Here is a 25,772-nt window from a genome sequence, read left to right as displayed (position 1 = left end):
CAGGGACAGGAAAGGCATGATTTTTGTTTTGTTTTTAAGATGGAAAGGACTTGCCCTTATCTACCTGCGGTGGAGAAGAAAGCACCATGAAAGAGTCAGGTGATGATTCAGGAGAGAGAGCGGAGGGCTCAGGGTTTAGGAAGAGGCAAGATGAGGGGAAGGCAGAGGCAGGTGCAAGGGTTCATCTGGGACAGGAGAAGGACACTGTACTCTAAGACGGAAGCTTAGGGACAAAGGGAAAGCAGGAGCGCTGAAGGCAGAGCAGCCTGGGGCCAAGTCAGGGACCACAGATGCGTATGAACCAGTGCCACAGGGCTAAAACGGATAGGAATGCTGGATTCATACAGAACTTCTTATATGTCAGTTATGCCTCAAAACAAAATGGTTGGGAATAAAAGAACAAAAGATTATCAGCTCAGTCCAAAAGTGCTTGAAATGGTCACTTTTTGCCTCAAAATTGCAATATTAATAACTTAGACTCAAATACTGCTTGCTGTGTTCCAGGCACTAGTTTAAGGGATGTACATGTATTATTAACTTACTTATCCTTATAACCACCCTGAAAGTTAGGCACTATTATTATTCCCATTAGACAGATAAAGAAACTGAGGCACACAGCTAGTGAGACCGAAGCTAAGGCTCAAAGCCCGCCAGTCTGGCTCTAAGCTTGGTGCATTTAACCATTGCACCACCTTGCCTCCTACAGGCGCACTGCTTCCACCTGTAGCCTCAGCCACCCTGCTTTATCTTCTTCATTGTACTGACATCCCCTAAAAAGGCCTCGGGCGTCATCTGTTGGATCCTCCACCCCAACTTCCAATGTGAGTTCCTCACCGGTAGAAACCTTGTTGCCTCCTTCACAGTATTCCCAGTTCCCAGAACCAAGCCTTGCATGATATATACCCACTGAACAAAGGAAGGGGACTGAAACTAAGGAGAAGCAAAGCAGCAGGCAGTGGTGGCCAGCTGTGGTGGGAGGGCAGGTGTGGTGGCAGTCTGGAAGTGACAGGAAGGCAGGGGTGTGCTTGCTTGAATAAGCCAGCTGCCCGGGTCTGGCAGGTGTAACAGGTACACAGGAAATACTCCTGAGCTACTGGTCGCTGTCTAGATGACATGAGTCCTGTTTTAAGAGGCTGCCTCTTAAGAAACCTGTATGCAGGTCAGGAAGCAACAGTTAGAACTGGACATGGAACAACAGACTGGTTCCAAATAGGAAAAGGAGTACGTCAAGGCTGTATATTGTCACCCTGCTTATTTAACTTATACGCAGAGTACATCATGAGGAACGCTGGGCTGGAAGAAGCACAAGCTGGATTCAAGATTGCTGGGAGAAATATCAATAACCTCAGATATGCAGATGACACCATCCTTATGGCAGAAAGAGAAGAGGAATTAAAGAGCCTCTTGATGAAAGTGAAAGAAGAGAGTGAAAAGGTTGGCTTGAAGCTCAACATTCAGAAAACAAAGATCATGGCATCTGGTCCCATCACTTCATGGCAAATAGATGGGGAAACAGTGGAAACAGTGTCAGACTTTATTTTTGGGGGCTCCAAAATCACTGAAGATGCTGATTGCAGCCATGAAATTAAAAGACGCTTACTCCTTGGAAGGAAAGTTATGACCAACCTAGATAGCATATTAAAAAGCAGAGACATTACTTTGCCAACAAAGGTCCGTCTAGTCAAGGCTATGGTTTTTCCCGTGGTCATGGATGGATGTGAGAGTTGGACTGTGAAGAAAGCTGATCGCCGAAGAATTGATGCTTTTGAACTGTGGTGCTGGAGAAGACTCTTGAGAGTCCCCTTGGACTGCAAGGAGATCCACCCAGTCCATTCTAGAGGAGATCAATCCTGGGTGTTCATTGGAAGGACTGATGCTAAAACTGAAACTCCAGTACTTTGGCCACCTCATGCGACGAGTTGACTCACTTGAAAAGACTCTGATGCTGGGAGGGATTGGGGGTGGGAGGAGACGGGGACGACAGAGAATGAGATGGCTGGATGGCATCACCAACTCTATGGACATGAGTTTGAGTGAACTCCGGGCTGGTGATGGACAGGGAGGCCTGGCGTGCTGTGATTCATGGGGTCGCAAAGAGTCGGACACGACTGAGCGACTGAAATGAAGTGAACTGAATCGAACTGAATCTCCAAAGGGCTCCAAGCCCTTCCCCACGTTGGACTGTCTGCCACTGTGGGAAGAGAGATGCCCCCAGGGGAACAGGATCTCTCCCAGAAAACCTGTCCAGGAGTCAGAGAAACTGCACAGGGCAAAGCAAGGCAAGCAGAACAGGGGCAGAGGCCCCACCTGGCTCTGAGCCCCGGGGGAATGGCCAAAGGCAGCTGCTGCCAAAAGATACAAAGGATAAATCTCCCCCAGGGTAGGGAATGGTGGGAATGAGGGAGGAAAGAAAAGCAGGCAGAGAGAGAAAGAGAGGCAGCACACAATGAAAGCGAGGACCTTCGTTAAAGGCGCTGCTGAAAAACGCTGAAGGGGAAGGGCCGACAAGACATCAAAGAATACAGCAAAGCCTCCTCACATTTGGATTCCTCCAGAGTAAACAAGTTTCCTCTGCACAACAAAGGGCCTGCCTGGGGCAGCTCTACTGGAAAGATAAACACCGAATTAAATGAAAGCTCCCTAATGTGGAAGCAAGACTCTCGTTAAAAGGAAAAGAAAACCTGCCAGCCCACAGTTCCACTCTGAAGCTTCAAGGTGCCCCATTACAGAGAAAAGTCCTAATGGAGTCAATAAATGCTTCTGGGGGAAACATTTACGGAAAAAGCATTTACGGTAAAAAGGAATGTGTTCCTAGCGGTTTATAGACAATAAGGAAGCAAGCGGGGCTGTAAAGAGGAAGTGACTTTGGGGCTTGATAAGAAAACGTTTCGCATTCCAGATCTGTAGAATTCCAAACACTGATACTCAAAGGCGGTTTCACATCCTGGCCATGGCACCACACCACAAACATGCGGTACCCGATTATTCATCTAATGTGGCTCTCTCATAAAACCATGGGACTTCAGAGATCTTGTCCACTGTCCTCACAGCATACATGAGGTCATGGAGTTGAGATACTGAACTGGAGAGCTAGACAATGGCTTACATGTATTTAAAGTGTACTATATGCTAGGAATGATGCTGATTTATCGGTATTATCTCCCAACACCTAGCTAACAGATAAGAAAGATCTAGAAAGACTAGAAAGTTTTCCAAGGATCATCCAGGTAAGATCATGAACTCCTTGTTGCAAAATTCAGACTTAAATTGAAGAAAGTAGGGAAAACCACTAGACCATTCAGCTATGACTTAAATAAAATCCCTTATGATTATACAGTGGAAGTAACAAATAGATTCAAGTCCTTAGATCTGATAGACAGAGTGCCTGAAGAACTCTGGACAGAGGTTTGTGACATTGTACAGAAGGCAGGGATCAAGACTATCCCCAAGAAAAAGAAATGTAAAAAGGCAACATGGTTGTCTGAGGAGGCCTTACAAATAGCTGAGAAAAGAAGAGAAGCTAAAGGCAAAGGAGAAAAGGAAAGATATATTCATCTGAATGCAGAGTTCCAAAGAATAGCAAGGAGAGATAAGAAAGCATTTCTCAGGGATCAATACGAAGAAATAGAGGAAAACAATAGAATGGGAAAGACTAGAGATCTCTTCAAGAAAATTGAGATACCAAGGGAACATTTCACGCAAAGATGGGCACAATAAAGGACAGAAACAGTATGGACCTAACAGAAGCAGAAGATACTAAGAAGAGGTGCCAAGAATACACAGAAGAACTGTACAAAGAAAGATTAAGAAAGATCTTAATGACCCAGATAACCACGATGGTGTGATCACTCACCTAGAGTCAGACATCCTGGAATGTGGATTCAGGTGGCCTTAGGAAACATCACTACAAACAAAGCTAGTGGAGGTGATGGAATTCCAGTGGAGCTATCTCAAATCCTAAAGGAAGATGTTGTGAAAGTGCTGCACTCAATATGCCAGCAAATTTGGAAAACTCAGCAGTGGCCACAGGACTGGAAAAGGTTAGTTTTCATTCCATCCCCAAAGAAAGGCAATGCCAAAGAATGCTCAAACTACCACACAATTGCACTCATCTCACACGCTAGTAAAGTCATGCTCAAAATTCTCCAAGCCAGGCTTCAACAGTATGTGAACCGAAAACTTCAGAATGTCCGAGCTGGATTTAGAAAAGGTAGAGGAACCAGAGATAAAATTGCCAACATCTGTTGGATCATCGAAAAAGCAAGAGAGTTCTAGAAAAACATCTACTTTTGCTTTATTGACTACACCAAAGCCTTTGACGGTGTGGATCCAAATAAACTGTGGAAAATTCTGAAAGAGATGGGAATACCAGACCACCTGACCTGCCTCTTGACAAATCTGTATGCAGGTCAGGAAGCAACAGTTAGAACTGGGCATGGAACAACAGACTGGTTCCAAATTGGGAAAGGAGTATGTCAAGGCTGTATATTGTCACCCTGCTTATTTAACTTCTATGCAGGTTACATCATGAGAAATGCTGGGCTGGATGAAGAACAAGCTGGAATCAAGATTGCCAGGAGAATATCAATAACCTCAGATATGCAGATGACACCACCCTTATGGCAGAAAGTGAAGAGGAACTAAAGAGCTTCTTGATGAAACTGAAAGAGAAGAGTGAAAAAAAGCTGGCTTAAAACTCAACATTCAAAAAATGAAGATCGTGGCATTCTGTCCCATCACTTCATGGCAAATAGATGAGGAAACAACGGAAACAGTGACAGACTTTACTTTTTGGGCTGCAAATTCACTGCAGATTGTGACTATAGCCATGAAATTCAAAGATGTGTGCTCCATGGAAGAAAAGCTCTGACCATCTTCAGTTCAGTTCAGTTCAGTCGCTTAGTCGTGACCGACTGTTCGTAACCCCATGAATCACAGCACGCCAGGCCTCCCTGTCCATCACCAACTCCTGGGGTTCACTCAAACTCATGTCCACAGAGTCGGTGATGCCATCCAGCCATCTCATTCTCCGTCGTCCCCTTCTCCTCCCGCCCCCAACCTTTCCCAGCATCAGAGTCTTTTCCAGTGAGTCAACTCTTCGCATGAGGTGGCCACAGTATTGGAGTTTCAGCTTTAGCATCAGTCCTTCCAGTGAACACCTAGGATCGAACTCCTTTAGAATGGTCTAGTTGGATCTCTTTGCAGTCCAAGGGACTCTCAAGAGTCTTCTCCAGCACCACAGTTCAAAACCATCAATTCTTCGGTGATCAGCTTTCTTCACAGTCCAACTCTCACATCCATACATGACCACTGGAAAAACCATAGCCTTGACTAGACGGACCTTGGTTGGCAAAGTAATGTCTCTGCTTTTTAATATACTATCTAGGTTGGTCATAACTTTGACCATCTTAGACAGCATATTAAAAATCATAGACATTACTTTATTGACAAAGGTCCATACAGTGAAAGCTATAGTTTTTCCAGTAGTCATATGAATGTGAGAGCTGGACCATAAAGAAAGCTGGGCGCTGAAGAATTGATGCTTTTGAACTATGGTGTTGGAGAAGACCCTTGACAGTCTCTTGGACTGCAAGGAGGTCAAACTAATCAATCCTAAAGGAAATCAGTCCTGAATATTCATTGGAAGGACTGATGCTGAAGTTGAAGCTCCAATACTTTGCCCACCTAATGTGAAGAACTGACTCATGAGAAAAGACTTGATGCTGGGAAAGATTGAAGGCAGGAGGAGAAGGGGACGACAGAGGTTGTATGGCATCACCGACTGGATGCACATGAGTTTGAGCCAGCTCCAGGAGTTGGCGATAGACAGGGAAGGCTGGAGTGCTGCAATCCATGGGGTCGCAAAGAGCTGGACACAACTGAGTGACTGAACTGACTGACCTAGCTAAGAAATGGTTTCTTAGCATTCAAGCCTAGAATTCTCCTGAAAAGTGTCAGAACCCAAGCTCTCCACTGCTTCTCTAGTCTGCGGGTCCAACACTCCTTCTGTCATACCACACTGCCTTTTCATTTCTGTGATAGTTAATTTTGTGGGCAAATTTGGCAGAGCCATGGTGTCGATACTTGACCAAACACTATTCCAGATATTGCTGTGAAGGTATTTTTCATACGAGAGTAAATATTTAAATCAATCAATTGAATAAAGCAGATTACCCTCCATAATATAGCTGGGCTTCATCCAATCAGTTGAAAGTCTTAACAGAATAAAGACAGACCTCCTTGGAAGAAGAGGGAATTGTGCCAGCAGACTACTTTAAGACTTGAACTGCAACTCTTTTCCGGGTTTTCAGCCTGGAGCCTACCCTGCAGATTTTGGACTTGCCACACCTCTGTAATCATGTGAGCCAATTACTTAAAATTGTGTGTATCTCCCTAAGACAATTTACATCACTCCAGATTCTCACTTACACAAGTTGGGGAGGGCCCCCCTATTTCCCTTTCTCTGCAGGGATGTATGATATACAAAGTGCACATTCAAGCCATGCTCAGCCTCCTTAACGAGACACACTCAGTGCTTCGACATCTTAAACTCTGAAGCAACTATACTGAGCCTGACAGGTTTTCCTAGAATGAACCTAGATGTTTCCACATGTAGAACGTCCGTTACATTCTTCTTAGGGAGAATGGCATACAGAAGATGCCAAGTCGCTGAAGTCTCACGTATACTACTGTAATTTGAAGGAAAAAAAATCACCAAAAAGGTTATAACAGGAGAGGGACATGTAGCTGATGGGCCCAATATCTCAACGCTGACCACCTGTCACAGCCAGAAGAGTGCTACCATGCTGGTCTCTACCTGCAGCCTCAACCACCGTCACTCACCACCATCAGCACTCTCTCCAGCCTTCCAGTCTCCCCCTCTGGGCCATATGACCTCCATTCCACCTCCTCCCAGAACTCCCAGGTGTCTCAGTGGTAAAGGACCCCCCTGCCAATACAGGGGATGCAGGAGATGTAGGTTCAATCCCCGGGTCAGGAAGATCCCTTCAAGGAGGAAATGTCAACCCACTCCAGAATTCTTTCTGGAAAAATCTCATGGACAGAGGAGCCTGGCAGGCTACAGTCCACAGGATTGCAAAGAGTTAGACATGACTGAGTGACTGAACACACTCAGACACACTCACATAAAAACATCCTATCTACTCCTGCCATTCAAGGCCATCTTCATCAAGCAGACTGTTAAGAAGTCACTCCCTGCTTCCCTGCTGAAACTTCTACTCAGTCTCCACATTCACTTTGGCACAGAGTAAACACTGAAAAAATGCTGCTGACAGTGACTAAGATGACACATATCCTTCGCCACAATCATTGACCATGTCCATAACTTTATTCAACAAGCATTTATTGTGTGAAGAATAGTCCTTACCTCCCAACTCCGCCCCACCCTAGAGCTTGTCCTCTATTGAAGATAGAAGACACCATGTATCCGGTAGACAATGGGCTAAATGCTGATGGTGGCAGCACCAGCCAAGGGTGAAAAGAACATAGAAACCTAGAGGGGAAAAGTGTTTAAATTTTGGGGAAGGGGCAGGAAAGGGAATAGGACAGTGGGAGCTGGAAGGCAGCCTTCCCAGAAGACAGGACAGTGAAGAATGACTAGAATGGCTGCCTGGAGGTAAATGCGGGAATGACAGTTGGAATAGCACTGAAAATGCCAGGGAGGCACTTGGGGAGGAGGAGGGAGGGGGAAGATAAGAAGGAAAAAATGACAGGAAGGGGTCCCTGTTGGAATCTCTATTCATTCCCCGAAGATAATCCTTCCTGGTAACACAGGAAATCATCAACCTACTCCCACCCAAAAGAGCCCAGCAGGGTCTGGAAGGGGAAGGAAAGAGTAGCTCCCCCAGCAGGAGGGGAAGAAGACCTAGCTCTCAGAGTAGTCTATATGAAATGCTTTTCTCTTCAAAAGGCCAAACCTGCCCTCTTTAGCAAATGTCTGAGAAGTCGGTTCTGATTAGGTACTTAGAGGCTAGATCAAGCTCCTCAGACAGTTATGTGATAAGAACAAAGTTCAAACACTCAACCTCTAGGTAACTTCTCTGTGTCCAACCTCTTTCACTCCAGGAATAAGTGGCTTCACCAGAGACAATGCCCTTTACTTTTCAGTTAGAATATCTTTGTATATGTGCATCCTGGCTGCCAGTTGTATTGTGGGTTCAAAAGCCTTTGAGGTGTAGCCATGACTCTCCACCAACAAGGGAGCAGGGCATTGCCAAAGAAGAGTTAATAATGTAAAGGCATCAATCTAGTCCTGCTAGCAGCTCCAAGAGCAAATCCTCCAGTTCAGAAGTGAGCAGATCAGCTTTTGTTCTCTGAGCAATGTGGCCAGCTATAGGTTTGCAATAATGAAAAGTAAATCTTTCTCCCAGTACAGACACTTAATTCCTTTTTCCAGAAGGAACCACAGTTACCAATTCTGGAGATGTTCTATGCATAGTAGGCATATATGAACACACATATTTACATGCATATATTTTTATACAATATAATTGGTATGCTACCAATTCACAGTTCTACATTTTGTTTTTTGTTTTTTAAAAACTCAGCAAAATATCTTGGAGATGATTTTTTATCAGTTCACAGAGAACCAATTCATCCTTTTTAGAGATTCTGCAATATTTCATTACTTGTAACCATAAATTATTATAAAATCCCCTCTTGCTAGTTCCAATTTTTACAACTTTATGTATGCATCATTTCACACATGTATGGGTGTACCCTTAAGAGGAATTCTTAGAAGAGAATTTGAGGGTGATTTGGGGGTCAAAAGCATGTGAAATTTTAAATTTAATGATTTTCTACCTTTACCACACACTATGTCAACATGCGTGTCTGAGTTTATTCTGAGCTTTCTATTCCAATCCACTCAGACACTTACTAAAGCAACAGTGCAGTTTTACAGCTGATATAGTATGTTTTTGTACCTGGAAAGTCACTCCTCTGTCATCACTCATCTTTTCTACAGTTGATCCTATTCTTGCTTTTTCCCATTTTTAAAAATAATAATAGCTAACAGGGGCCTTAGAAAGCATCACTATGAACAAAGCTAGTGGAGGTGATGGAATTCCAGTGGAGCTATTTCAAATCCTGAAAGATGATGCTGTGAAAGTGAGTCACTCAAAATGCCAGCAAATTTGGAAAACTTGGCAGTAGCCACAGGACTGGAAAAGGTCAGTTTTCATTCCAATCCCAAAGAAAGGCAAAGGCAAAGAATGCTCAAACTACCACACAGTTGCACTCATCTCACACGCTAGTAAAGCCATGCTCAAAATTCTCCAAGCCAGGCTTCAGCAATACATGAACCGTGAACTTCCAGATATTCAAGCTGGTTTTAGAAGAGGCAGAGGAACCAGAGATCAAATTGCCAACATCCGCTGGATCATGGAAAAAGCAAGAGAGTTCCAGAAAAACATCTATTTCTGCTCTATTGACTATGCCAAAGCCTTTGACTGTGTGGATCACAATAAACTGTGGAACATTCTGAAAGAGATGGGAATCCCAGACCACCTGACCTGCCTCTTGAGAAACCTGTATGCAGGTCAGGAAGCAACAGTTAGAACTGGACATGGAACAGACTGGTTCCAAATAGGAAAAGGAGTACGTCAAGGCTGTATATTGTCACCCTGCTTATTTAACTTATATGCAGAGTACATCATGAGGAACGCTGGGCTGGAAGAAACAGAAGCTGGAATCAAGATTGCCAGGAGAAATATCAATAACCTCAGATATGCAGATGACACCACTTTATGGCAGAAAGTGAAGAGGAACTAAAAAGCTTCTTGATGAAAGTGCAGGAGGAGAGTGAAAAAGTTGGCTTAAAGCTCAACATTCAGAAAACTAAGATCATGGCAGCCCGTCCCATCACTTCATGGCAAATAGATGGGGAAACAGTGGAAACAGTGACAGACTTTATATTTTTGGGCTCCAAAATCACTGCAGATGGTGATTACAGAAATTAAAAGACGCTTACTCCTTGGAAGGAAAGTTGTGACCAACCTAGACAGCATATTAAAAAGTAGAGACATTATTTTGCCAACCAAGGTCCGTCTAATCAAGGCTATGGTTTTTCCAGTGGTCATGTATGGATGTGCGAGTTGGACTGTGAAGAAAGTTGAGCACTGAAGAATTGATGCTTTTGAACTGTGGTGTTGGAGAAGACTCTTGAGAGTCCCTTGGACTGCAAGGAGATCCAACCAGTCCATCCTAAAGGAGATCAGTCCTGGGTGTTCACTGGAGGGACTGATGCTGAAGCTGAAACTCCAATACTGTGGCCACCTCATGTGAAGAGTTGACTCACTGGAAAAGACCCTGATGCTGGGAGGGATTGGGGGCAGGAAGAGAAGGCGACGAAAGAGGATGAGATGGCTGAATGGCATCACCGACTCGATGCATATGAATTTGGGTGAACTCTGGGAGTTGGTGATGGACAGGGAGGCCTGTCGTGCTGTGATTCATGGGGTCGCAAGGAGTCGGACATGACTGAGCAACTGAACTGAACTCATTTGGTGTTTACCATGTGCCAAGTACCAGATTTGGCATTTTAAATGTATCTGTTTATTCAATCAACACAATAATTCTATGAGCAAGATACTACTGTTATTCCTACTTTTTCCAGAAAAGGAAACTAAGGCACAGAGAGGTTATAGAATTTGCCCAAAATCACACGGCTAGTGACCAGTGCAACTTGAATTGAAACCAAAAATCTCTACCCTTCATCACTTAGTAAAACTGCCTTTTGCAATGGGAGACTTCCTTTGCCATTTTCTCACTTCTTGAATTGAATGTTTAATTAATTTGATTTTCATGATTGATCATCTATTACTGTAAATAATTAAACCTTTGATTTTCCTCTGAGCATTCTTTCTATCTGTAGCCTATAGTTTTAAATATGATAGCTTACCAAGGTGCCTACTTTGCTGATAAAAATTTGTATTGTAATGTTAAATTTATAGATTAACATAAGGAGAATTAAAATTTGGATGATGTTGAGATTTCCCAACCAAGAACTTTCCAACTATTTGATTTTCTTCATATAAACATATATTTTTTATAATGATTATTCAGGCATTTTATCTTTTTTAAAGATAAAAAAAGTTTTCCAACCATTTGATTTTCTTCATATATACATACATATATTTCATTATGATTATTCAGGCATTTTATCTTTTTTAAAGATTAAAAAAAAGTTATTTCAGTGGATATTTTCTTCCACTATGACTTCCAACTGGTTGATGTTGGAACAGGAAACCACAGTTATCTGTATGTATTTACTGGACCTTACCTCTAAATTCTCTTATTTCTAATAGCTTTCAGTTTATTTTCATTGGTTTCCCACATAAAAACATAAACAATATTAACTTTTTACCTAATACTCATACTTCTTGCTCCATTTACTGTTAGAGAGATGACAAAAGACACCGTGGTCTTGCTCCTGACTTTTAATGAGACTTGAAGACTGGAGATACTGGAATAATGTCTACCCTGAGGGTTTACAGAACTACAGAATTTAGAAGTAGGAAAAAAAAAAACTACTTAGATCATTGAGAATTATCTTATTTTTTTTATGAAGGTGATTTTGTACGAAAATTTTCTTCGGGATCTGATTTGGTGGTATAAGCAGCTCCACTGTTAAAATGTGTTTCCTGATATCCATTTTACATGCTTCTTTGTCTGACAGTTTAAATATCTTTACTTTTCTGTTATGAAGGTAACACACATTCTTTAAAGAAAATTTAGAATCTAGAGAGAAACAGAGAAAATGGTTTTTAGGTGAAGTGGTGGCTCTGGGCTTGGGGGGACGATCCACCACCCACACTGTGTATCTACCTGCCTGTTCACCCGCATCCACAGCAGCGACCGCGCCTACCTGGGTCTCCTGAGCTGCTGCTGTTCCTCTCGCTCTCCCCATCTTCCTGGCCATCAGCATTCTGCTGTGTGTGCTGTAGGCTCAGCTTGTGGCAGACCTCGAAGGCCTGCCCCACCGTCCGGACGATTCGCATAGCTTGGCTCTGGGAAGGATAAAGAAAGCAGAGAATTAAGGATGCGGAGACCCTCTACAAGGACACGAGAAGGGACGAGGCGGGAGAGGATGTGCAAAAGGCATGCAGACAGACACCCATGAAGCCAGCAAGGGCAAGAGATGGAAAAACCTAATGTTGTTTGGCTGTGCACATACTCACAAAGAAGTATGGAAAAACATTTTCCCTTCCCTCAACTACTCCAGAAAATAGAAACCGTCACCACAGTTTGGAAACAATCAGTCAACTGAATGGACAGACAGCAAAGATTCCAATTCTGGACTTAGCCCAATTCTACCTCCCAAGTTTGACAACAGTGGTTGATATGGTTCAGAATTCTTTTGCCAATCATGATCAAATGTTTCATGGGTTCATCAGACGAAGAGTAACTCAGCTGTCATTTTCTTTTTCCTGCTAGAAATGGTGGGTTTCCCTGGTGTTCCTGCAGACCAAGGGCTGTGAAGATATAGGACTGAGAAGCCATGGTCTAAACAGCAGAACCAGCTGAGGACCAGAGTCCAGATCCCTTGGAACATCACTAGCAGCCAACCATATCTGAGGTTAGCTTCCCAGCCTTGCTCTAAAGACATCACTTCCTGGGTCCATTCCTTTGCTACTTTCTTTCTTTTCATTCTTTCTTTTTCTTGCTATTGAACCTCTTGCTCTAACTGCCCAAGCACTGCACTTAACCCTGCTGCTGCTGCTAAGTCGCTTCAGTCGTGTCCGACTCTGTGCGACCCCATAGACAGCAGCCCACCAGGCTCCGCCATCCCTGGGATTCTCCAGGCAAGAACGCTGGAGCGGGTTGCCATTTCCTTCTCCAATGCATGAAAGTGAAAAGTGAAAGTGAAGTCGCTCAGCCGAGTCCGACTCTTAGTGGCCCCACGGACCGCAGCCCCCCAGGCTCCTCCGCCCATGGGACTCTCCAGGTGAGAGCACTTAACCCTAGCTCTGGGTACTCCACTACTTGGCCAGGACAGCAGGTGGGGGATGTTGTTCTGTCGCTTAGTCGTGTCTGACTCTTTGCGACCCCATGGATTGCAGCACGCCAGGCTTCCCTGCCCTTCACCTCCCAGAGTTTGCTCAAACTCATGTCCACTGAGTTGGTGATGCCATCCAACCACCTCATCTTCTGTCACCCCCTACTCTTCCTGCCTTCAATCTTTCCCATCATCAGGGTCTTTTCCGTTGAGTCAGCTCTTTGCATCAGGTGGCCAAGGTTAATGGAGCTTCAGGACAGCAGGAGACAGGACAAAAGAGCCCGTTCCTGAAAGGAGTCTTCAGTGGCCCATACAGGCTATGAGGAACAACCACATGCAAGATTTTCAGGACACGGTCTCCAAAGTAGACAACTGATTATAATTCGATAATTGTTCTGCTTTCACTTTCCTTCAAAGACCAAGAATGAATTCAATGAGAGCTGTGCAAGGTTTAAGAACTCAGGATGGGAGACTGAAGCTCACTGCTCCTTTTACAAAAGTGGTCCCCAACCATTCTGCCACCAGACTGTGGAGTATTTAACTGTGGCTGTCACTCTACGCCTTGAGTCAAAGATTAATCACATCTTGGATAATCTGACTTCAGGTCAGTTGTGACTATCTAGTGACACCATCAGTTCACCCATCACATTGGGGGAAAAAACCAAACAAAACAAGGTAACATCAGCAGTCAAGCAGAGCTTCTCATCAGCAAACCAATTCAATTACAGACAAAAGCAGAGTCCAGTGTTTTGATAGCCTATAGGGCCTTGTTGAGGGTAAATGTGCGATTCATTTATGCTTTTCATAATATTGAAAGTAGCTCATATTTTTCCATCACTATGCCCAGGAACCCCTAATTACCTGAGACCGCCTGTGTGGAACTGCTGCTCTAATTCACCCTCTGCTCAGTGTAAGTCCCCAAATAGCTATCCTTACTGTTTTCTCAAGCTTTCCATTACTTCTATGTCCCCTCTTTTCATTTGAGGTCAGAGCATTCATGTTCATGAAAAGGTATCTTAGCCAATCACCATCATATACCTACTTCAGATCTCAGTCAACTTCTCCTCTTTCTGATGTTTCACAAACTACTTCCTAGAAGTGTCTGTCTTAGAGCTCAAACCTCTTTTAGCCCACAGTGCAAACTCTAGGGATGTTCTTCTCTCTTACCTGGAACATCCTGACATGTCTGGATGATGACCACTTCAAGTGAGGCAGGAAGAAAGGAGTAACTTCTGTGGGATCCCCCATCAGCCAGCGGTGGGTCAGAGCCTCTGTCCATGTGTCCACAGTTAACTTCCCTCTGTTTTCCAAAGGTCAGACTGAGGCCCTTCTCCCACCACAGGTTTGTACTATCTGAGAGACAACAACTCCTCCTGCACTGGAAGTTGAGGAGCACCAGGCCCTGGTCTTAAGCAAGAAGCCTCCATCTTTCTCATTTCTCAAACATATAAAAAAGTGTGATTTAGAGGGCACAGTTCCCAACTAATCCAGACTAAGTGCATCACAGCTTTCACATCTCCTACGGCAATCAAGCTGTGCTCTGACGAGGAGGTTGAGCCGGGAAGCTCAATTCTCGGGTGAAAATGGAGAAGAGTCTGCTCTACTCAAAAGAGTTCTCCCCCCAGGCCTTAGATCTGGTGTTGCTCATTCTCTTTAAGAGAATAAGAGTAGACTGCCTGCCTGTGGTTAATCTTTTACAGCAGTGCTCATTCCCAGTTTATCGAACCTTACTGCTGCTGCTGCTGCTAAGTCAATTCAGTCGTGTCCGACTCTGTGCAACCCCATAGACGGCAGCCCACCAGGCTCCCCTGTCGCTGGGATTCTCCAGGCAAGAACACTGGAGTGGGTTGCCATTTCCTTTTCCTTATCGAACCTTAGAGATGCTGTAACCTGCCTACCAAGGACAGCCAGGGTCCATTACACACAGCTTTCCCCTTTCCCTTCTTGACCCTCAGAAATTTTGATCTCTTATGCATCTTTACAAGCAACAGAAAAGGACAAATTTGGGGAAGTCTAGAAATAAAATACGGTAAGTCTAAATGATATGTAGGGATTATGTATTTAATTCCATTACTTCCTTATTTTACATAAATTAACCCAGATAAATCATAGTGCATAAGTACCTGCAAAGGCTGAGCTAGTCTTTTCCCAACTGTATCGTTATCAGAGTAGAGACCCAGTTTCCCTCTTAAAAACATATGTGTGCTCAATCTCTCAGTCCTGTCTGACTCTTTGTGACCCCATGAGCAATAGCCTGCCAGACTCCTCTGTCCATGGAATTTTCCAGGCAAGAATACTGGAGTAGGTTGCCATACAGAAAGTTCCAAATTTACTACTACATCTGTTGCTCGAAAATCACAGGTTCTCCTAAGGAGGACATGTTACAAATTCCTCCAAATCTGTAAGTCACAGACACATCCCTTAACTAACTCTTAAGATGATATTAAAAATGGAAGGGTCCTCAAACAAGTGTCCTTGAGTCTAAGGGATAAACCAGAGAAGGGATAGGATTTCTAAACGTGTCTTTGGAAGGAAACACACCAATATAAGTAAGAGGATGTAGTTGGTGGGAAATGACTTTTCAGAGGACCTGCATTTCTCATGCATCAAGCTAACAGCAGATGATGAGATTCACTCAGGACTGAGCATCTGCAGAAACTGAACCCTGGCTCAAACCCTATTCTCTCACCTTCATCAGGGACGAACATCTGACACACACTCATCGGTCTCAGCCAACTATTTACAAGCCCAGAATGGCTGGTCTTAATGCTTAATATTCATATTAATATTTAATATTCCGTGTCTCATTTTCACATTTTAGTACATTTACCATCATAAGCAACTGGCCCTCGCCTCTGATCCTCTGGAAATAGTGGAAAATGCAGCCTAGCAGTTCACTGGTCCTGATTTCCCTGTGTTAGAAGTGACTCCCCAACTCCCATTTCCTTCCTGGACTCGTTTTCTCACATTTGCACTTCAAAACACCTCTGTAAACTTCAACTGAAAAAGTGAATTACCGAAGTTTATACTCTCTCCTTTGCCTCACAGAGGAATAAATATATGGCTAACATATATGAGAGCACCTCCCACAGTGCTCGGCATACATCAAGTGCTCAAGAAATGTTTTCTTCTGAATATGGAATTCATTGCACCAAAAGGGAAATAAGACAGAAAACAAACAGTAGTTCAGAAACGGAGAAGGCAATGGCAAGCCACTCCAGTACTCTTGCCTAGAAAATCCCATGGATGGAGGAGCCTGGTAGGCTGCAGTCCCTGGGGTCGCTAAGGGTCGGACACGACTGAGCGACTTCACTTTCACTTTTCACTTTTACACATTGGAGAAGGAAATGGCAACCCACTCCAGTGTTCTTGCCTGGAGAATCCCAGGGACGGGGGAGCCTGGTGGGCTTCCATCTATGGGGTCACACAGAGTCGGACACGACTGAAGTGACTTAGCAGCAGCAGCAGCAGTTCAGAAAAGGCTGGGCTTACTTTATCAATAACAGAAACATGAAGACATGAAGGGAATTGACTCTTAACGTAGGTAAGTTAGCATCAAAAGGGCTAAAGTCATCATCTCTCTGTCCCCATAGCAACAGAGAAGAACTGGGCCAAATCATCTTTGGTCTGAGCTGGAGTGATGGTTTCTGCTGCAAGGAAATTGTTGAGTAAGAGTTCTGGACTGGCACATTCAGGGCTGAATAATGTTCTGATTTATCCTTTACTCCTCTTTAATGTGATTTCCATTCACAGTAAAAGGACACAGTAACATGTTTTATGAAGAGCTCTCTGCATTTGAATATGTAATGAAGCTACCCTATCTGCTCACAGAATGATTATATACTTGTAAGAGACTGTCCCTTCCCACTCACTACTCTAGCAGCTAGAAGAGGCTGGATGACTCCCAATTCTCCTCTCACAACTGCTAGGCGAGTTCAGATGTCCCTTGACCTTTTAGGCTCCTCTTCCTTCACTAGTGAAAAGTCTACTTTCAGAAGATTCTATATAAGAACCTTGTTGGGGGAACATTACTTGGAGGTGGCTAGGAGGGCCAGCCCACCATGGCAGGAGCTCCCATCACTGGTACCACCTTCCCTAGCATGGCCACGCTGGTGCCTGCCTGCCAGGCCTACCCCACGTGGTGACTGGTCCTTCTAGCCTTCCAAGCAAGAACATTAGTTCTGCCTGCACTTTGTAATGCGGGAATCACACATGCTGGGATGTATAGTTTATAAACCAGGTCTAACTCAAGAGGGAGAAGGTTTAAGAAAAACCCCTTCCAACGGCCCGCAGAGGTCTCCAGGAGGCAAGTGTTCACTGGGGTTTTAGAGACGTGAAGGTAGCCAGGGATGAAGCAGAGCAAATAACCAGCATGTTGGGAAGGCAGCCTTTTTCAGCTCTAGGATATGACCATTCTCTGGAATTTGCTAGGTTAAAAAAAAAAAAAAAAGGCATCATTATACTGTATTATTTCTGCACAAATCTGGTTCAGTGTTACATAAGCCACTGAAAGTACTTGGCCACATGGATCAAATCTTCCTGTCCAAAAGCCAGTTTTGTGTTAGCAACTCTAAAGTATCTGTGGAATTTCAGTTGTCAAGATTAGAACAGATATAGCTGCTTTGATGTTTTCAAAGCCAAGAAGGCATATCTAACCTCAGAGCAGTTCTAGGCTGCAGATGGGGTGCACTGAAGCCCATGGGGGTGCCAATTACAGGCAATTTCATAAGAAGAGGACTGAGTAAGAAGCTGTCTTAGAACTTTACACCACTTACCCAAATGGCACCCAGAAATGTCTCTCTAAATCATCTATTTAATCATATCAACAAAACCCTCTTTCTCTGCCCTCCAACGTCAATCCAATACAGAAGTCAAAATGCAAGAAATAGCTAGTCTCTTCTGTATGCTTAATGTGGGGACCAACTATATTGGTAGTTGACATCAATATCTGACGAACTGCAGCAAAAATTATGAAAATATTAATAACACTATATTCTCAGTGAGAGTGGGCTATCTACTCAAAAGCAGACAAGAGTCTGCAATGGTACCTTTAGAAAGACAGAAATCAGAAGGTTGACTTCTGCATTTTACTGGCCCACAGGAAAATAACAGTCAATCATGATTGTATTTTGTTTTCATTTTAAGCCATCTTGCTGTTGGTTGGTCCTGTAAATCTGGGGAATCTTTTGAGTGCTGCATATATGTAAATAATGGTAATTACTGTTAGTCTTATTCTACAGCTGATTTAATAAAAAACTGTGGCAGTGTTCTGAATTTCACTGTCCTAGAAAAAGTCCTCTCTACTTCACAATTCATGGCAATAACTAAAGGAGTCATCAGATAAGTAAGGAAAGTGATTAGTGTGTGCTAAGTCACTTCAGCCGTGTTCGACTCTCTGCGACCCTGTGGACTATCGCCCGCCAGGCTCCTCCATTCTCTGTCCAGGCAACAGTATTGGAGCGGGTTGCCATTTCCTTCTCCAGGGGATCTTCCCAACCCAGGGATCAAACTCATGTCTCTTATGTCTCCTGCATTGGCAGGCAGGTTCTTTACCAATAGTGCCACCTGGGAAGCCCAAAGTGACGAGAAGAAGCTCAAAATGCACGGTGTATACGATGATGACGGTGATGGCAACGGGAAAGAAGAGAAGACTGGGGGCACACTGCTCACAAGTAAGCATCTTTCTTAGTCCACCAGCTCTCTACACCACTTTACATCCCCTTCCCCGCCACTCTGCTTCTTCTGAGAACTTGAGATCTATCTGCCAAGCGCTTCTGAACTCTAAGAAACTTCAGCCCAGTAAGTCAGTCCTAGAATAACTCACAGGTTTATAATTCTTCTCATTTATCATGGCAAGAAAGTACAGTGCCCTTCTCTTGACCTTAACACCACAGAATCTCAGCAAAAATAGAACTGATGTTCGTGTTTCTTTAATGTGTTGTTTGAACCTCAGTAAAAGACCTAAGCTTATATCTATCGAGTGATTCCAATCTATAGAATCTGCAATGCTGGAGCAAGAAAATACATCTGAAATTGCACGGAGAGGAAGATCCAACAAACTAAGGCTCTGAACTGAGAAATGGGTTAGGTTTCTGTCTAACAGGTTCTTTAATGGCCTTGATCATATAGTTTGATCAAGGCAGTACCTTGGACACCAGAATACTGCCACTGTGGAAAAAGCCTAGTTTCAAAGTAGTTTTACACTTTCAACATTGACAGGAGGTAGTGGGCCTTATAATTTCCAATGGACTTCTGGGTTTTTCCTTATACTCTGTGAGTCCATGAACCACATCAGCATAGAGAAAAGAAGGCCGAGTCACAGCCTCAGTACGAGATGACCACACGTGAGTGAATTTACTTTTCCAGGTACTGATTTCCTCTCCATAAACAAAGAGCTCTGGACTACATGAATTCTGAGACTTACGATTTCTGTATTTTGACTTCTCAACTCAACCCCACACCAACATTTAAAATATAAAACAGAGCCTCCTTCCCTAAATTTAGGACCTCTCTCTCCTCCCTAACTTGAACTTGGCCAGGAAAGTACTCATTCTTTAGCACATGACTGACATCATCATGCAAAATCCATGGCAAGCCCTTAAGGACAGCTAACCTTTTGTGCTGTGGCCCCTAACCTGATGGTGGCAGTATTACAGGAGGAAATGATTTCTCCTAATCCAAACCAATTGAGCCATGATTGCAGGCAGAACAGTTTCAAGGAGCTACCCGCGAAGATAATGGGGAGATTCCTGTGGCTCTTGTTAATCACCAGCACGTCACACACTGATGCACTAATAAGTACAGTTCACACTTAGTCAGGGCAGACAGCCACATCCACCTGGGGCTGGGAGCATATGACAGGAGCGTGATATCCACCACACGGGAGGGGTCAAGAGACCAGAGAGAGGCTTTGCAGGAGTCAAAAGGCCTTGCAAATGAATACTGCCATTACATCCCCGAAGGAGGGAAATGGGAAAGCCATGTTGCTAGGAAGTGTCACTAACACTCTGGGCGAGGAAAAGACCCTCTGCCAACCCTTCGCTTCTGGTGCCGGTCTGACAGTGCTGGGATCTCCCCACTACAATCCTGGTGATCCCTCCTAGTCACCTGGAATTTGTTTCCTGAAGGTCACCTCACTCCACACCCACAGATCAGCACTCCTGGGATGCCTTTCATCTTATTTGGTAGCTGGAGAAACTCAGACGCAGAGAGGCTCACATATATTTTATGAATTTCATGTAACAGAGTCAAGTGGCCAAAGCTTGGACTAGGAAGCAGGAAGCTAGGTTCGTATCTTAGGGGCATTGCTGACTCACTGTGTGACCAATGGTATTTACTTTCCTGGGCTCTCTCTTTCTCCCACTATAAAATGGAGTCAGGATTAACCATACAAAGATATGAAGAGAAAAAAAGGAAAATCTGTGTCAAAGTGACTTGGACCATTCAGCGTTAAGGAGCTCTTAATACCCCAGTAACAATTACAGTAGAATTCACAAGAAGACCTTGGAGAAATAGGTTACTCCTCAGTCATGCAATTTCCTGATGAAGATAATAAAATGCAGTGGTGAAGGAGGTAAGCTCCAGCATCAGAGTTTCTAGGTATAGTTCTAACTCCACCGTTTTTTTCGGGGGGAGGGGGGGCGGGCGGTGGTGTGCTACATGTGGGATCTTAGTTCCCCAACCAAGGATCAAACCTGAGCCCCATGCAGCTGGAACTCAGAGTTCCAACCACTGGACCATGAGGGAAGCCTCTGTACCACTTATTATGAGTTACATCCCTTAAGCCTCCATTTTCTCATCCATAAAACGAAGAGCATCACAGGACCTACAGCTCACAGGGCTGCTGAAGGAATAAAGTAAGATAATTTAAATGAAGAGTCTAGAATAGTCAGAAGCACAGAGCAAGTAACCCAAACTGACCAGATATTATTTGACTTAATAATAGAAGGATGGATAATATAGAGTAATAGATGAATGGCTGATAGTATATTATCTCCCTACAATATTCTGCTACCTAACTTCTGACGAAGGCCCAACTGAAAAAAATCAGCTCAAGGTTAAAGTCCCAAAGACGAGAACCACATTGGCTATATGGGTAACGAAAGGAAGATCCATAAGTATAGAATAACCACGGTGCTGGCAGCCAGGTGCAGGGAGGTCATCTACCAGGCAATTTGAGAATCTGACCCATATTATTAACTACAGAAGAGACAATCACATTTCCCATGGTGACCTATAAGGTAAGGATGACCCACATGAGAAGCCTGTCATGGGCAATGCCATGAGGACACACTGGGGACATGACATGATGTGAAGAGCAATAAGCAAGCCTTAACATAGCAAGGAGCTCACAGAAGGTTTCTCTACACTATGATCAACATAAAGGCTCTGGAGAACATCCAAGTCCACTGGCTTCCAGTCAAGAGACCTCCCCGTGTGTGCTCAGTCACTTTAGTCGTGTCTGACTCTTTGCAACCCCATGGACTGTAGCCTGTCAGGCTCCTCTGTCCATGGAATCTTCCAGGCAAGAACACTGGAATGAGTTGCCAGGCCCTCCTCCAAGGGATCTTCCCGACCCAGGGATTGAACCTGTGTCTCCTGTGGCTCCTGCATTGCAGGAGTTCATTCTTTACCGCTGAGCTACAGTCAAGAGACCTCCCTACTGACCCACAACAACCAGAAACAACCCTACTAGACACACTTACTCAGGGTATTTAGTCCTTTTCCCCTCACCTCTTAAGTATTCCTACCATTTGCCAATTAAAACTCCTTCCCAAGCTAACTATTCTCTCTCCAAACCAGAAATGCTTTATAAGAAAGTATATCATCAGATCTGGAGACGAACCAGGGTAAGCTTACAAAACCTTGCAGACGTGGTCCAACCCCTCCCCAACTCTGTTTCCTTTGCTGAACAATTAATTCACTTTTCTTTCCTGGCATGGAAACCAGCCCTTCCACCTATAGTTCAGCAGCAATGGGGCTCACAGCCCAGGCTGTCTGTAAACAATTCCTTCAGCCACATGGCTATAGGCCAACAAAGGGCCTGAGAACCAGCTTGGAAGAGTTACAGTCTCAGTAGGTGAGGGCAAAAGGGACAGAGAAAATAAAAGAGCCAGAGATCAGCATTAGCTCTGAGACATGGACAAAACTGGTGTGAGAGGGAACCAGATGACTACTCCTTTGTCACTGGGTAATAAGAACTTCATTCTGTGCTTCTCTTCAAGATCAAAGTTCCAGTGGGCATTGTTCTTAGACTCAGATTTTGGCAGAAGGACTGGACGATCCCACTGTGTTTGTGCTGCTGTACCAGATCAGATGGCGAAGCAAATATAACGATCTCCTTTACCTAGAGTTCCTGCTCAAAATCCTTTTGTTCTACATGTCTCCCTGATTCTAGCCAGTCGGTCCATTCATGGGACCTTGAGCAGGTCATTTAATCTTTCAATTTACTTATGCCATGAAAATTACCATCTTAAACTTCTTCACGTGGGTTTTTGGAAGGATCTAGTAAGATTAAACATTAAAGCACTCTGTAAATTAAAATATGCTATTTGTAACTTTAATAAAGTCCCAGATCCACACAGTCTAGTCTCTGGACAAAACCAGATGTAGAGTGGAGCACTCAAAATGAATGAAAGGGAATCCTAGTCTTTGTTTCTGTTGAAGAACACTGCAGATGATCCAGTTTGTAAGTCTCAGGAACACTTTGCATTTCCTTTCCTTCCTTCCTAGATCCACTACACCTCAAAACCACACAAGTGCTTTTCCCTCTCCCAACCCCTAAATTCTCATCTCCAGTCCCTCTGGCTTTTCTTTCTGTTCTTCTTCTATTAGAGGAAGTACACTGATTGAAACCGTCCACCCTGGCCAGGCACCATAGTAACCATTTGCATGAGTTGTTTTACAACAGGAGGTCCTGGTAAAGAATACGGAACTAATAAGCCTCCACCAACCGGAAGAGTTCAGGAAAGGTCAAAAGGAGACACCACATGTCCAGCCACTTTCCAGAATCCTCTCTGGCATCCATCTTGGCTGAACAAGGCGTGCACCATCAGGAAGTACTCTGGGTCAGAATGATTGGCTAAAGACAACCCGGAAACTAATCCCATCACCATAAAACCGAGACTGCAAGCCATGTGGCAGAGCTGTTCTTCTGGGTTCCCTTACCCTACTGCTCTCCACCCGGGTGCCCTTTCCCAATAAAATCTCTTGCTTTGTCAGCACATGTGTCTCCTCAGACAATTCATTTCCGAGTGTTAGACAAGAGCCCAGTTTCGGGCCCTGGAAGGGGTCCCCCTTCCTGCAACACTTCCTCCTCTTCCTATGAGTTCTTTCATATTCCACTTTCATTTTTCCCCTTTCTCAACTGTACTACTACCGAGAAGTGAAATCTGGCAACCTGTCCTTTCTTCCTTCTGCCTTTCCAGTTCTGGCTCTTCCCTTCAATTCCACGATTTGCATTAGAAAGCCTGAGAATAGGTGGGTAAGGGCACATATCTCCTTAGAGGAAGAGGCTAAATCAGCAAGTAGAATTCTCTTTGTGAAGCCAGGGTGGGAGACGGGACATGCATAATATTACAGTAAATCCCGACCCTGTCATGTTTTATTCTTATTATCCCCACTTGGCACAGTACCCACCAATCTATTAAAGATGTTTTAGGACATAAGATGCATTAAGATGTCACACAGCATCAAAGAAGGGACAAGCAGGAGAGAATTCAGAAGTAGTCCTCATAGAAAGTCAGGGTCACTGGTTTGTGTCTAGAGTGGTAAGAATCTTACCATTCCACCTTTACCTGTCAGGGACCTTACAGACACAAACAGTACTTTCCAATTCTCTTCTACAGAAAAGTAATTCCCAGGACATTAACACATATACATGGAAAAAATATGATTTCATGGCCAATTCCGTTTGAGAAATGCTGGCTTAAAGCTAAAGGGATTTCTCTAACTTAGGACTTTCTAGCACATTTAAATTAAATAGTTTTAATATATTAAATGTTAACATATTAAATGTTTTGGATGGTAAATGTTTTACAGGATACATTTTGGGAAATGCTGGTTTTGACACCCCTCCTTATTTTATAGAGAAGGAAGCTGAGACCCAAGGGGGATATTGACCCTCATAACATCATTCAGGGGTTCAGGAGAGAAGAAGGGTTACAGCCCACGTTTCCAAACCCCAGTTTTGTGCATTAGACTCCTGGTAGCATGATGGAGAGGAACCCTGTCTCTCCAGAACTGCAAAAGTTGTATTTACTCAAGCATCAAGGTTACTGCACCAAAATAACCATCCAGGACAACCAACATCACAAAGTCTAACTAGATCCCACTATGTCATATTTGGAGGTCACTGATCAGAATACAGAATTATGATGAAGGGTGGTGGCAACCTTCTTTCCTACCACACACCAACATGAGTGTCACTCCTGGTGCTGTCTGCGTGTTGTGTTCCAGAGCACTTTTCCAGTGGCTGAGAAATCTCCAGTGGTTTGCATACAAATAAGTACCAAGTTCAAATGAAACTGAAAGAGAATTTCATTATATACAAGCAATGACTCACTAGTGAGAGAGGTGCCCTATATCTTGCATTCAAACAGCCACCTCCAACTCTTGCCTCTCCATCAACAGGGAGACAGGTCAATGTTGGGAACACTCTGCTTCCATCACAGGAAGAGATGGCCAGTGACGGCCCCTTTACCTTCTTCTTGGATTTAAAGACGTTACACCTGAAGATATTGCTGGCACCATCTCGAGCGATATAGCTGAAGATCTTCAAGTCTTGGGAATCATGAGAGACGTAGAAGATCCTATAGGAAGAACAACAGAAAAATGCACTGAAAATGGCTCAGGTTCAAATCTCCGACAAGGAAACCTCTGTTTAAGGACACCCTGCAGACAGAGCTCTAATCAAGTTCTTAGAGAAAGCCTCCTTCCGATGAAAGCCACAGTGCAGGAGGTACTTTCCACAAGCTGTACAGACCCTGACGTTTCTGTGAGTGACCTCCAGAGGCTGAAGGGTGGACATGGGTAGGACATGGACCCCACGCTAGCACTGGGCAGTACATCTTTCCTGGTAACTTGCATGGGAAGAGACTAGGACACTGTTTCATTATCTAGGTCCCTTGGTGACAGCTAATCCACTTTCCATCCCTCTCCATCAGGCCAGAGGCATCCATGTACTCATTCCATCAGTCAGTCAACCCCCCAGAGTGTACACTGCGGGCCAGGCACTGTCCCAGTAGCCAGAGGCACAAGTAACAAGACAGAAAAAAGCCCCCAAATTCATGGAGCTCATAGGCAGGAGATATTAACAAACAAACAGAAAATGAGCACCATGAAGAAATGAAGAAAAAGAAGGGGCAGAGCATGGGGCTGCTATTTTAGACAGGAAGGCCAGCAGGAAGGCCACACAGAGAGGCAGAGACCTAATGTGCGAGTGTCCATCACAGCGCTACATGGGCAAAAGGGCAGGAAGAGGGACAGCAAGTTTTAAGGCCCCCTGGTGTTGATAAGGCACTCTCAGAGCTCACGAAGTGGCCCCAAGGTCAGCGTGGCTCAAGTCGAGGGAGTGTGGTCAGTGACAGGGCCAGGGAAGCAGTCAAAGGCCAGGGCACAGGAGGCCCTGAAGGTCAGGGGTTGTACTCCAAGTGAGATGAGAAGCCATCAGAGGTTATGGAGCAGCAGGCTGACTGCCTGATGCTTTCAACTCAAGAATCTGTCCAGCTGCCACAGGCGGGAGGCGGGGATGGGG

General features: G+C 44.3%; 1 protein-coding gene across 4 annotated transcripts in view; it reads right to left on the bottom strand.

Annotated features, from left to right (window-relative positions):
• Positions 1 to 25,772, bottom strand: part of C4H1orf226 (chromosome 4 C1orf226 homolog) — a 370,540-nt gene that overhangs the window by 45,124 nt on the left and 299,644 nt on the right. For all 4 annotated transcript variants that reach the window (XM_055403082.2, XM_055403083.2, XM_055403084.2 and 1 more), the window contains 2 exons: positions 24,720 to 24,828; positions 11,888 to 12,029 (listed from right to left, as the gene is read on the bottom strand). In XM_055403082.2, coding sequence (XP_055259057.2) covers positions 11,888 to 12,029; positions 24,720 to 24,828 — 251 coding nt within the window. The remainder of the gene's footprint in view (positions 1 to 11,887; positions 12,030 to 24,719; positions 24,829 to 25,772) is intronic.

The sequence above is a fragment of the Moschus berezovskii genome, chromosome 4, assembly GCF_049115385.1.
Source record: "Moschus berezovskii isolate FMDL1 chromosome 4, NW_MosBer_1.0, whole genome shotgun sequence".
Lineage (NCBI taxonomy): Eukaryota > Metazoa > Chordata > Mammalia > Artiodactyla > Moschidae > Moschus > Moschus berezovskii.
This window is presented reverse-complemented; position numbering and strand designations above follow the sequence as displayed.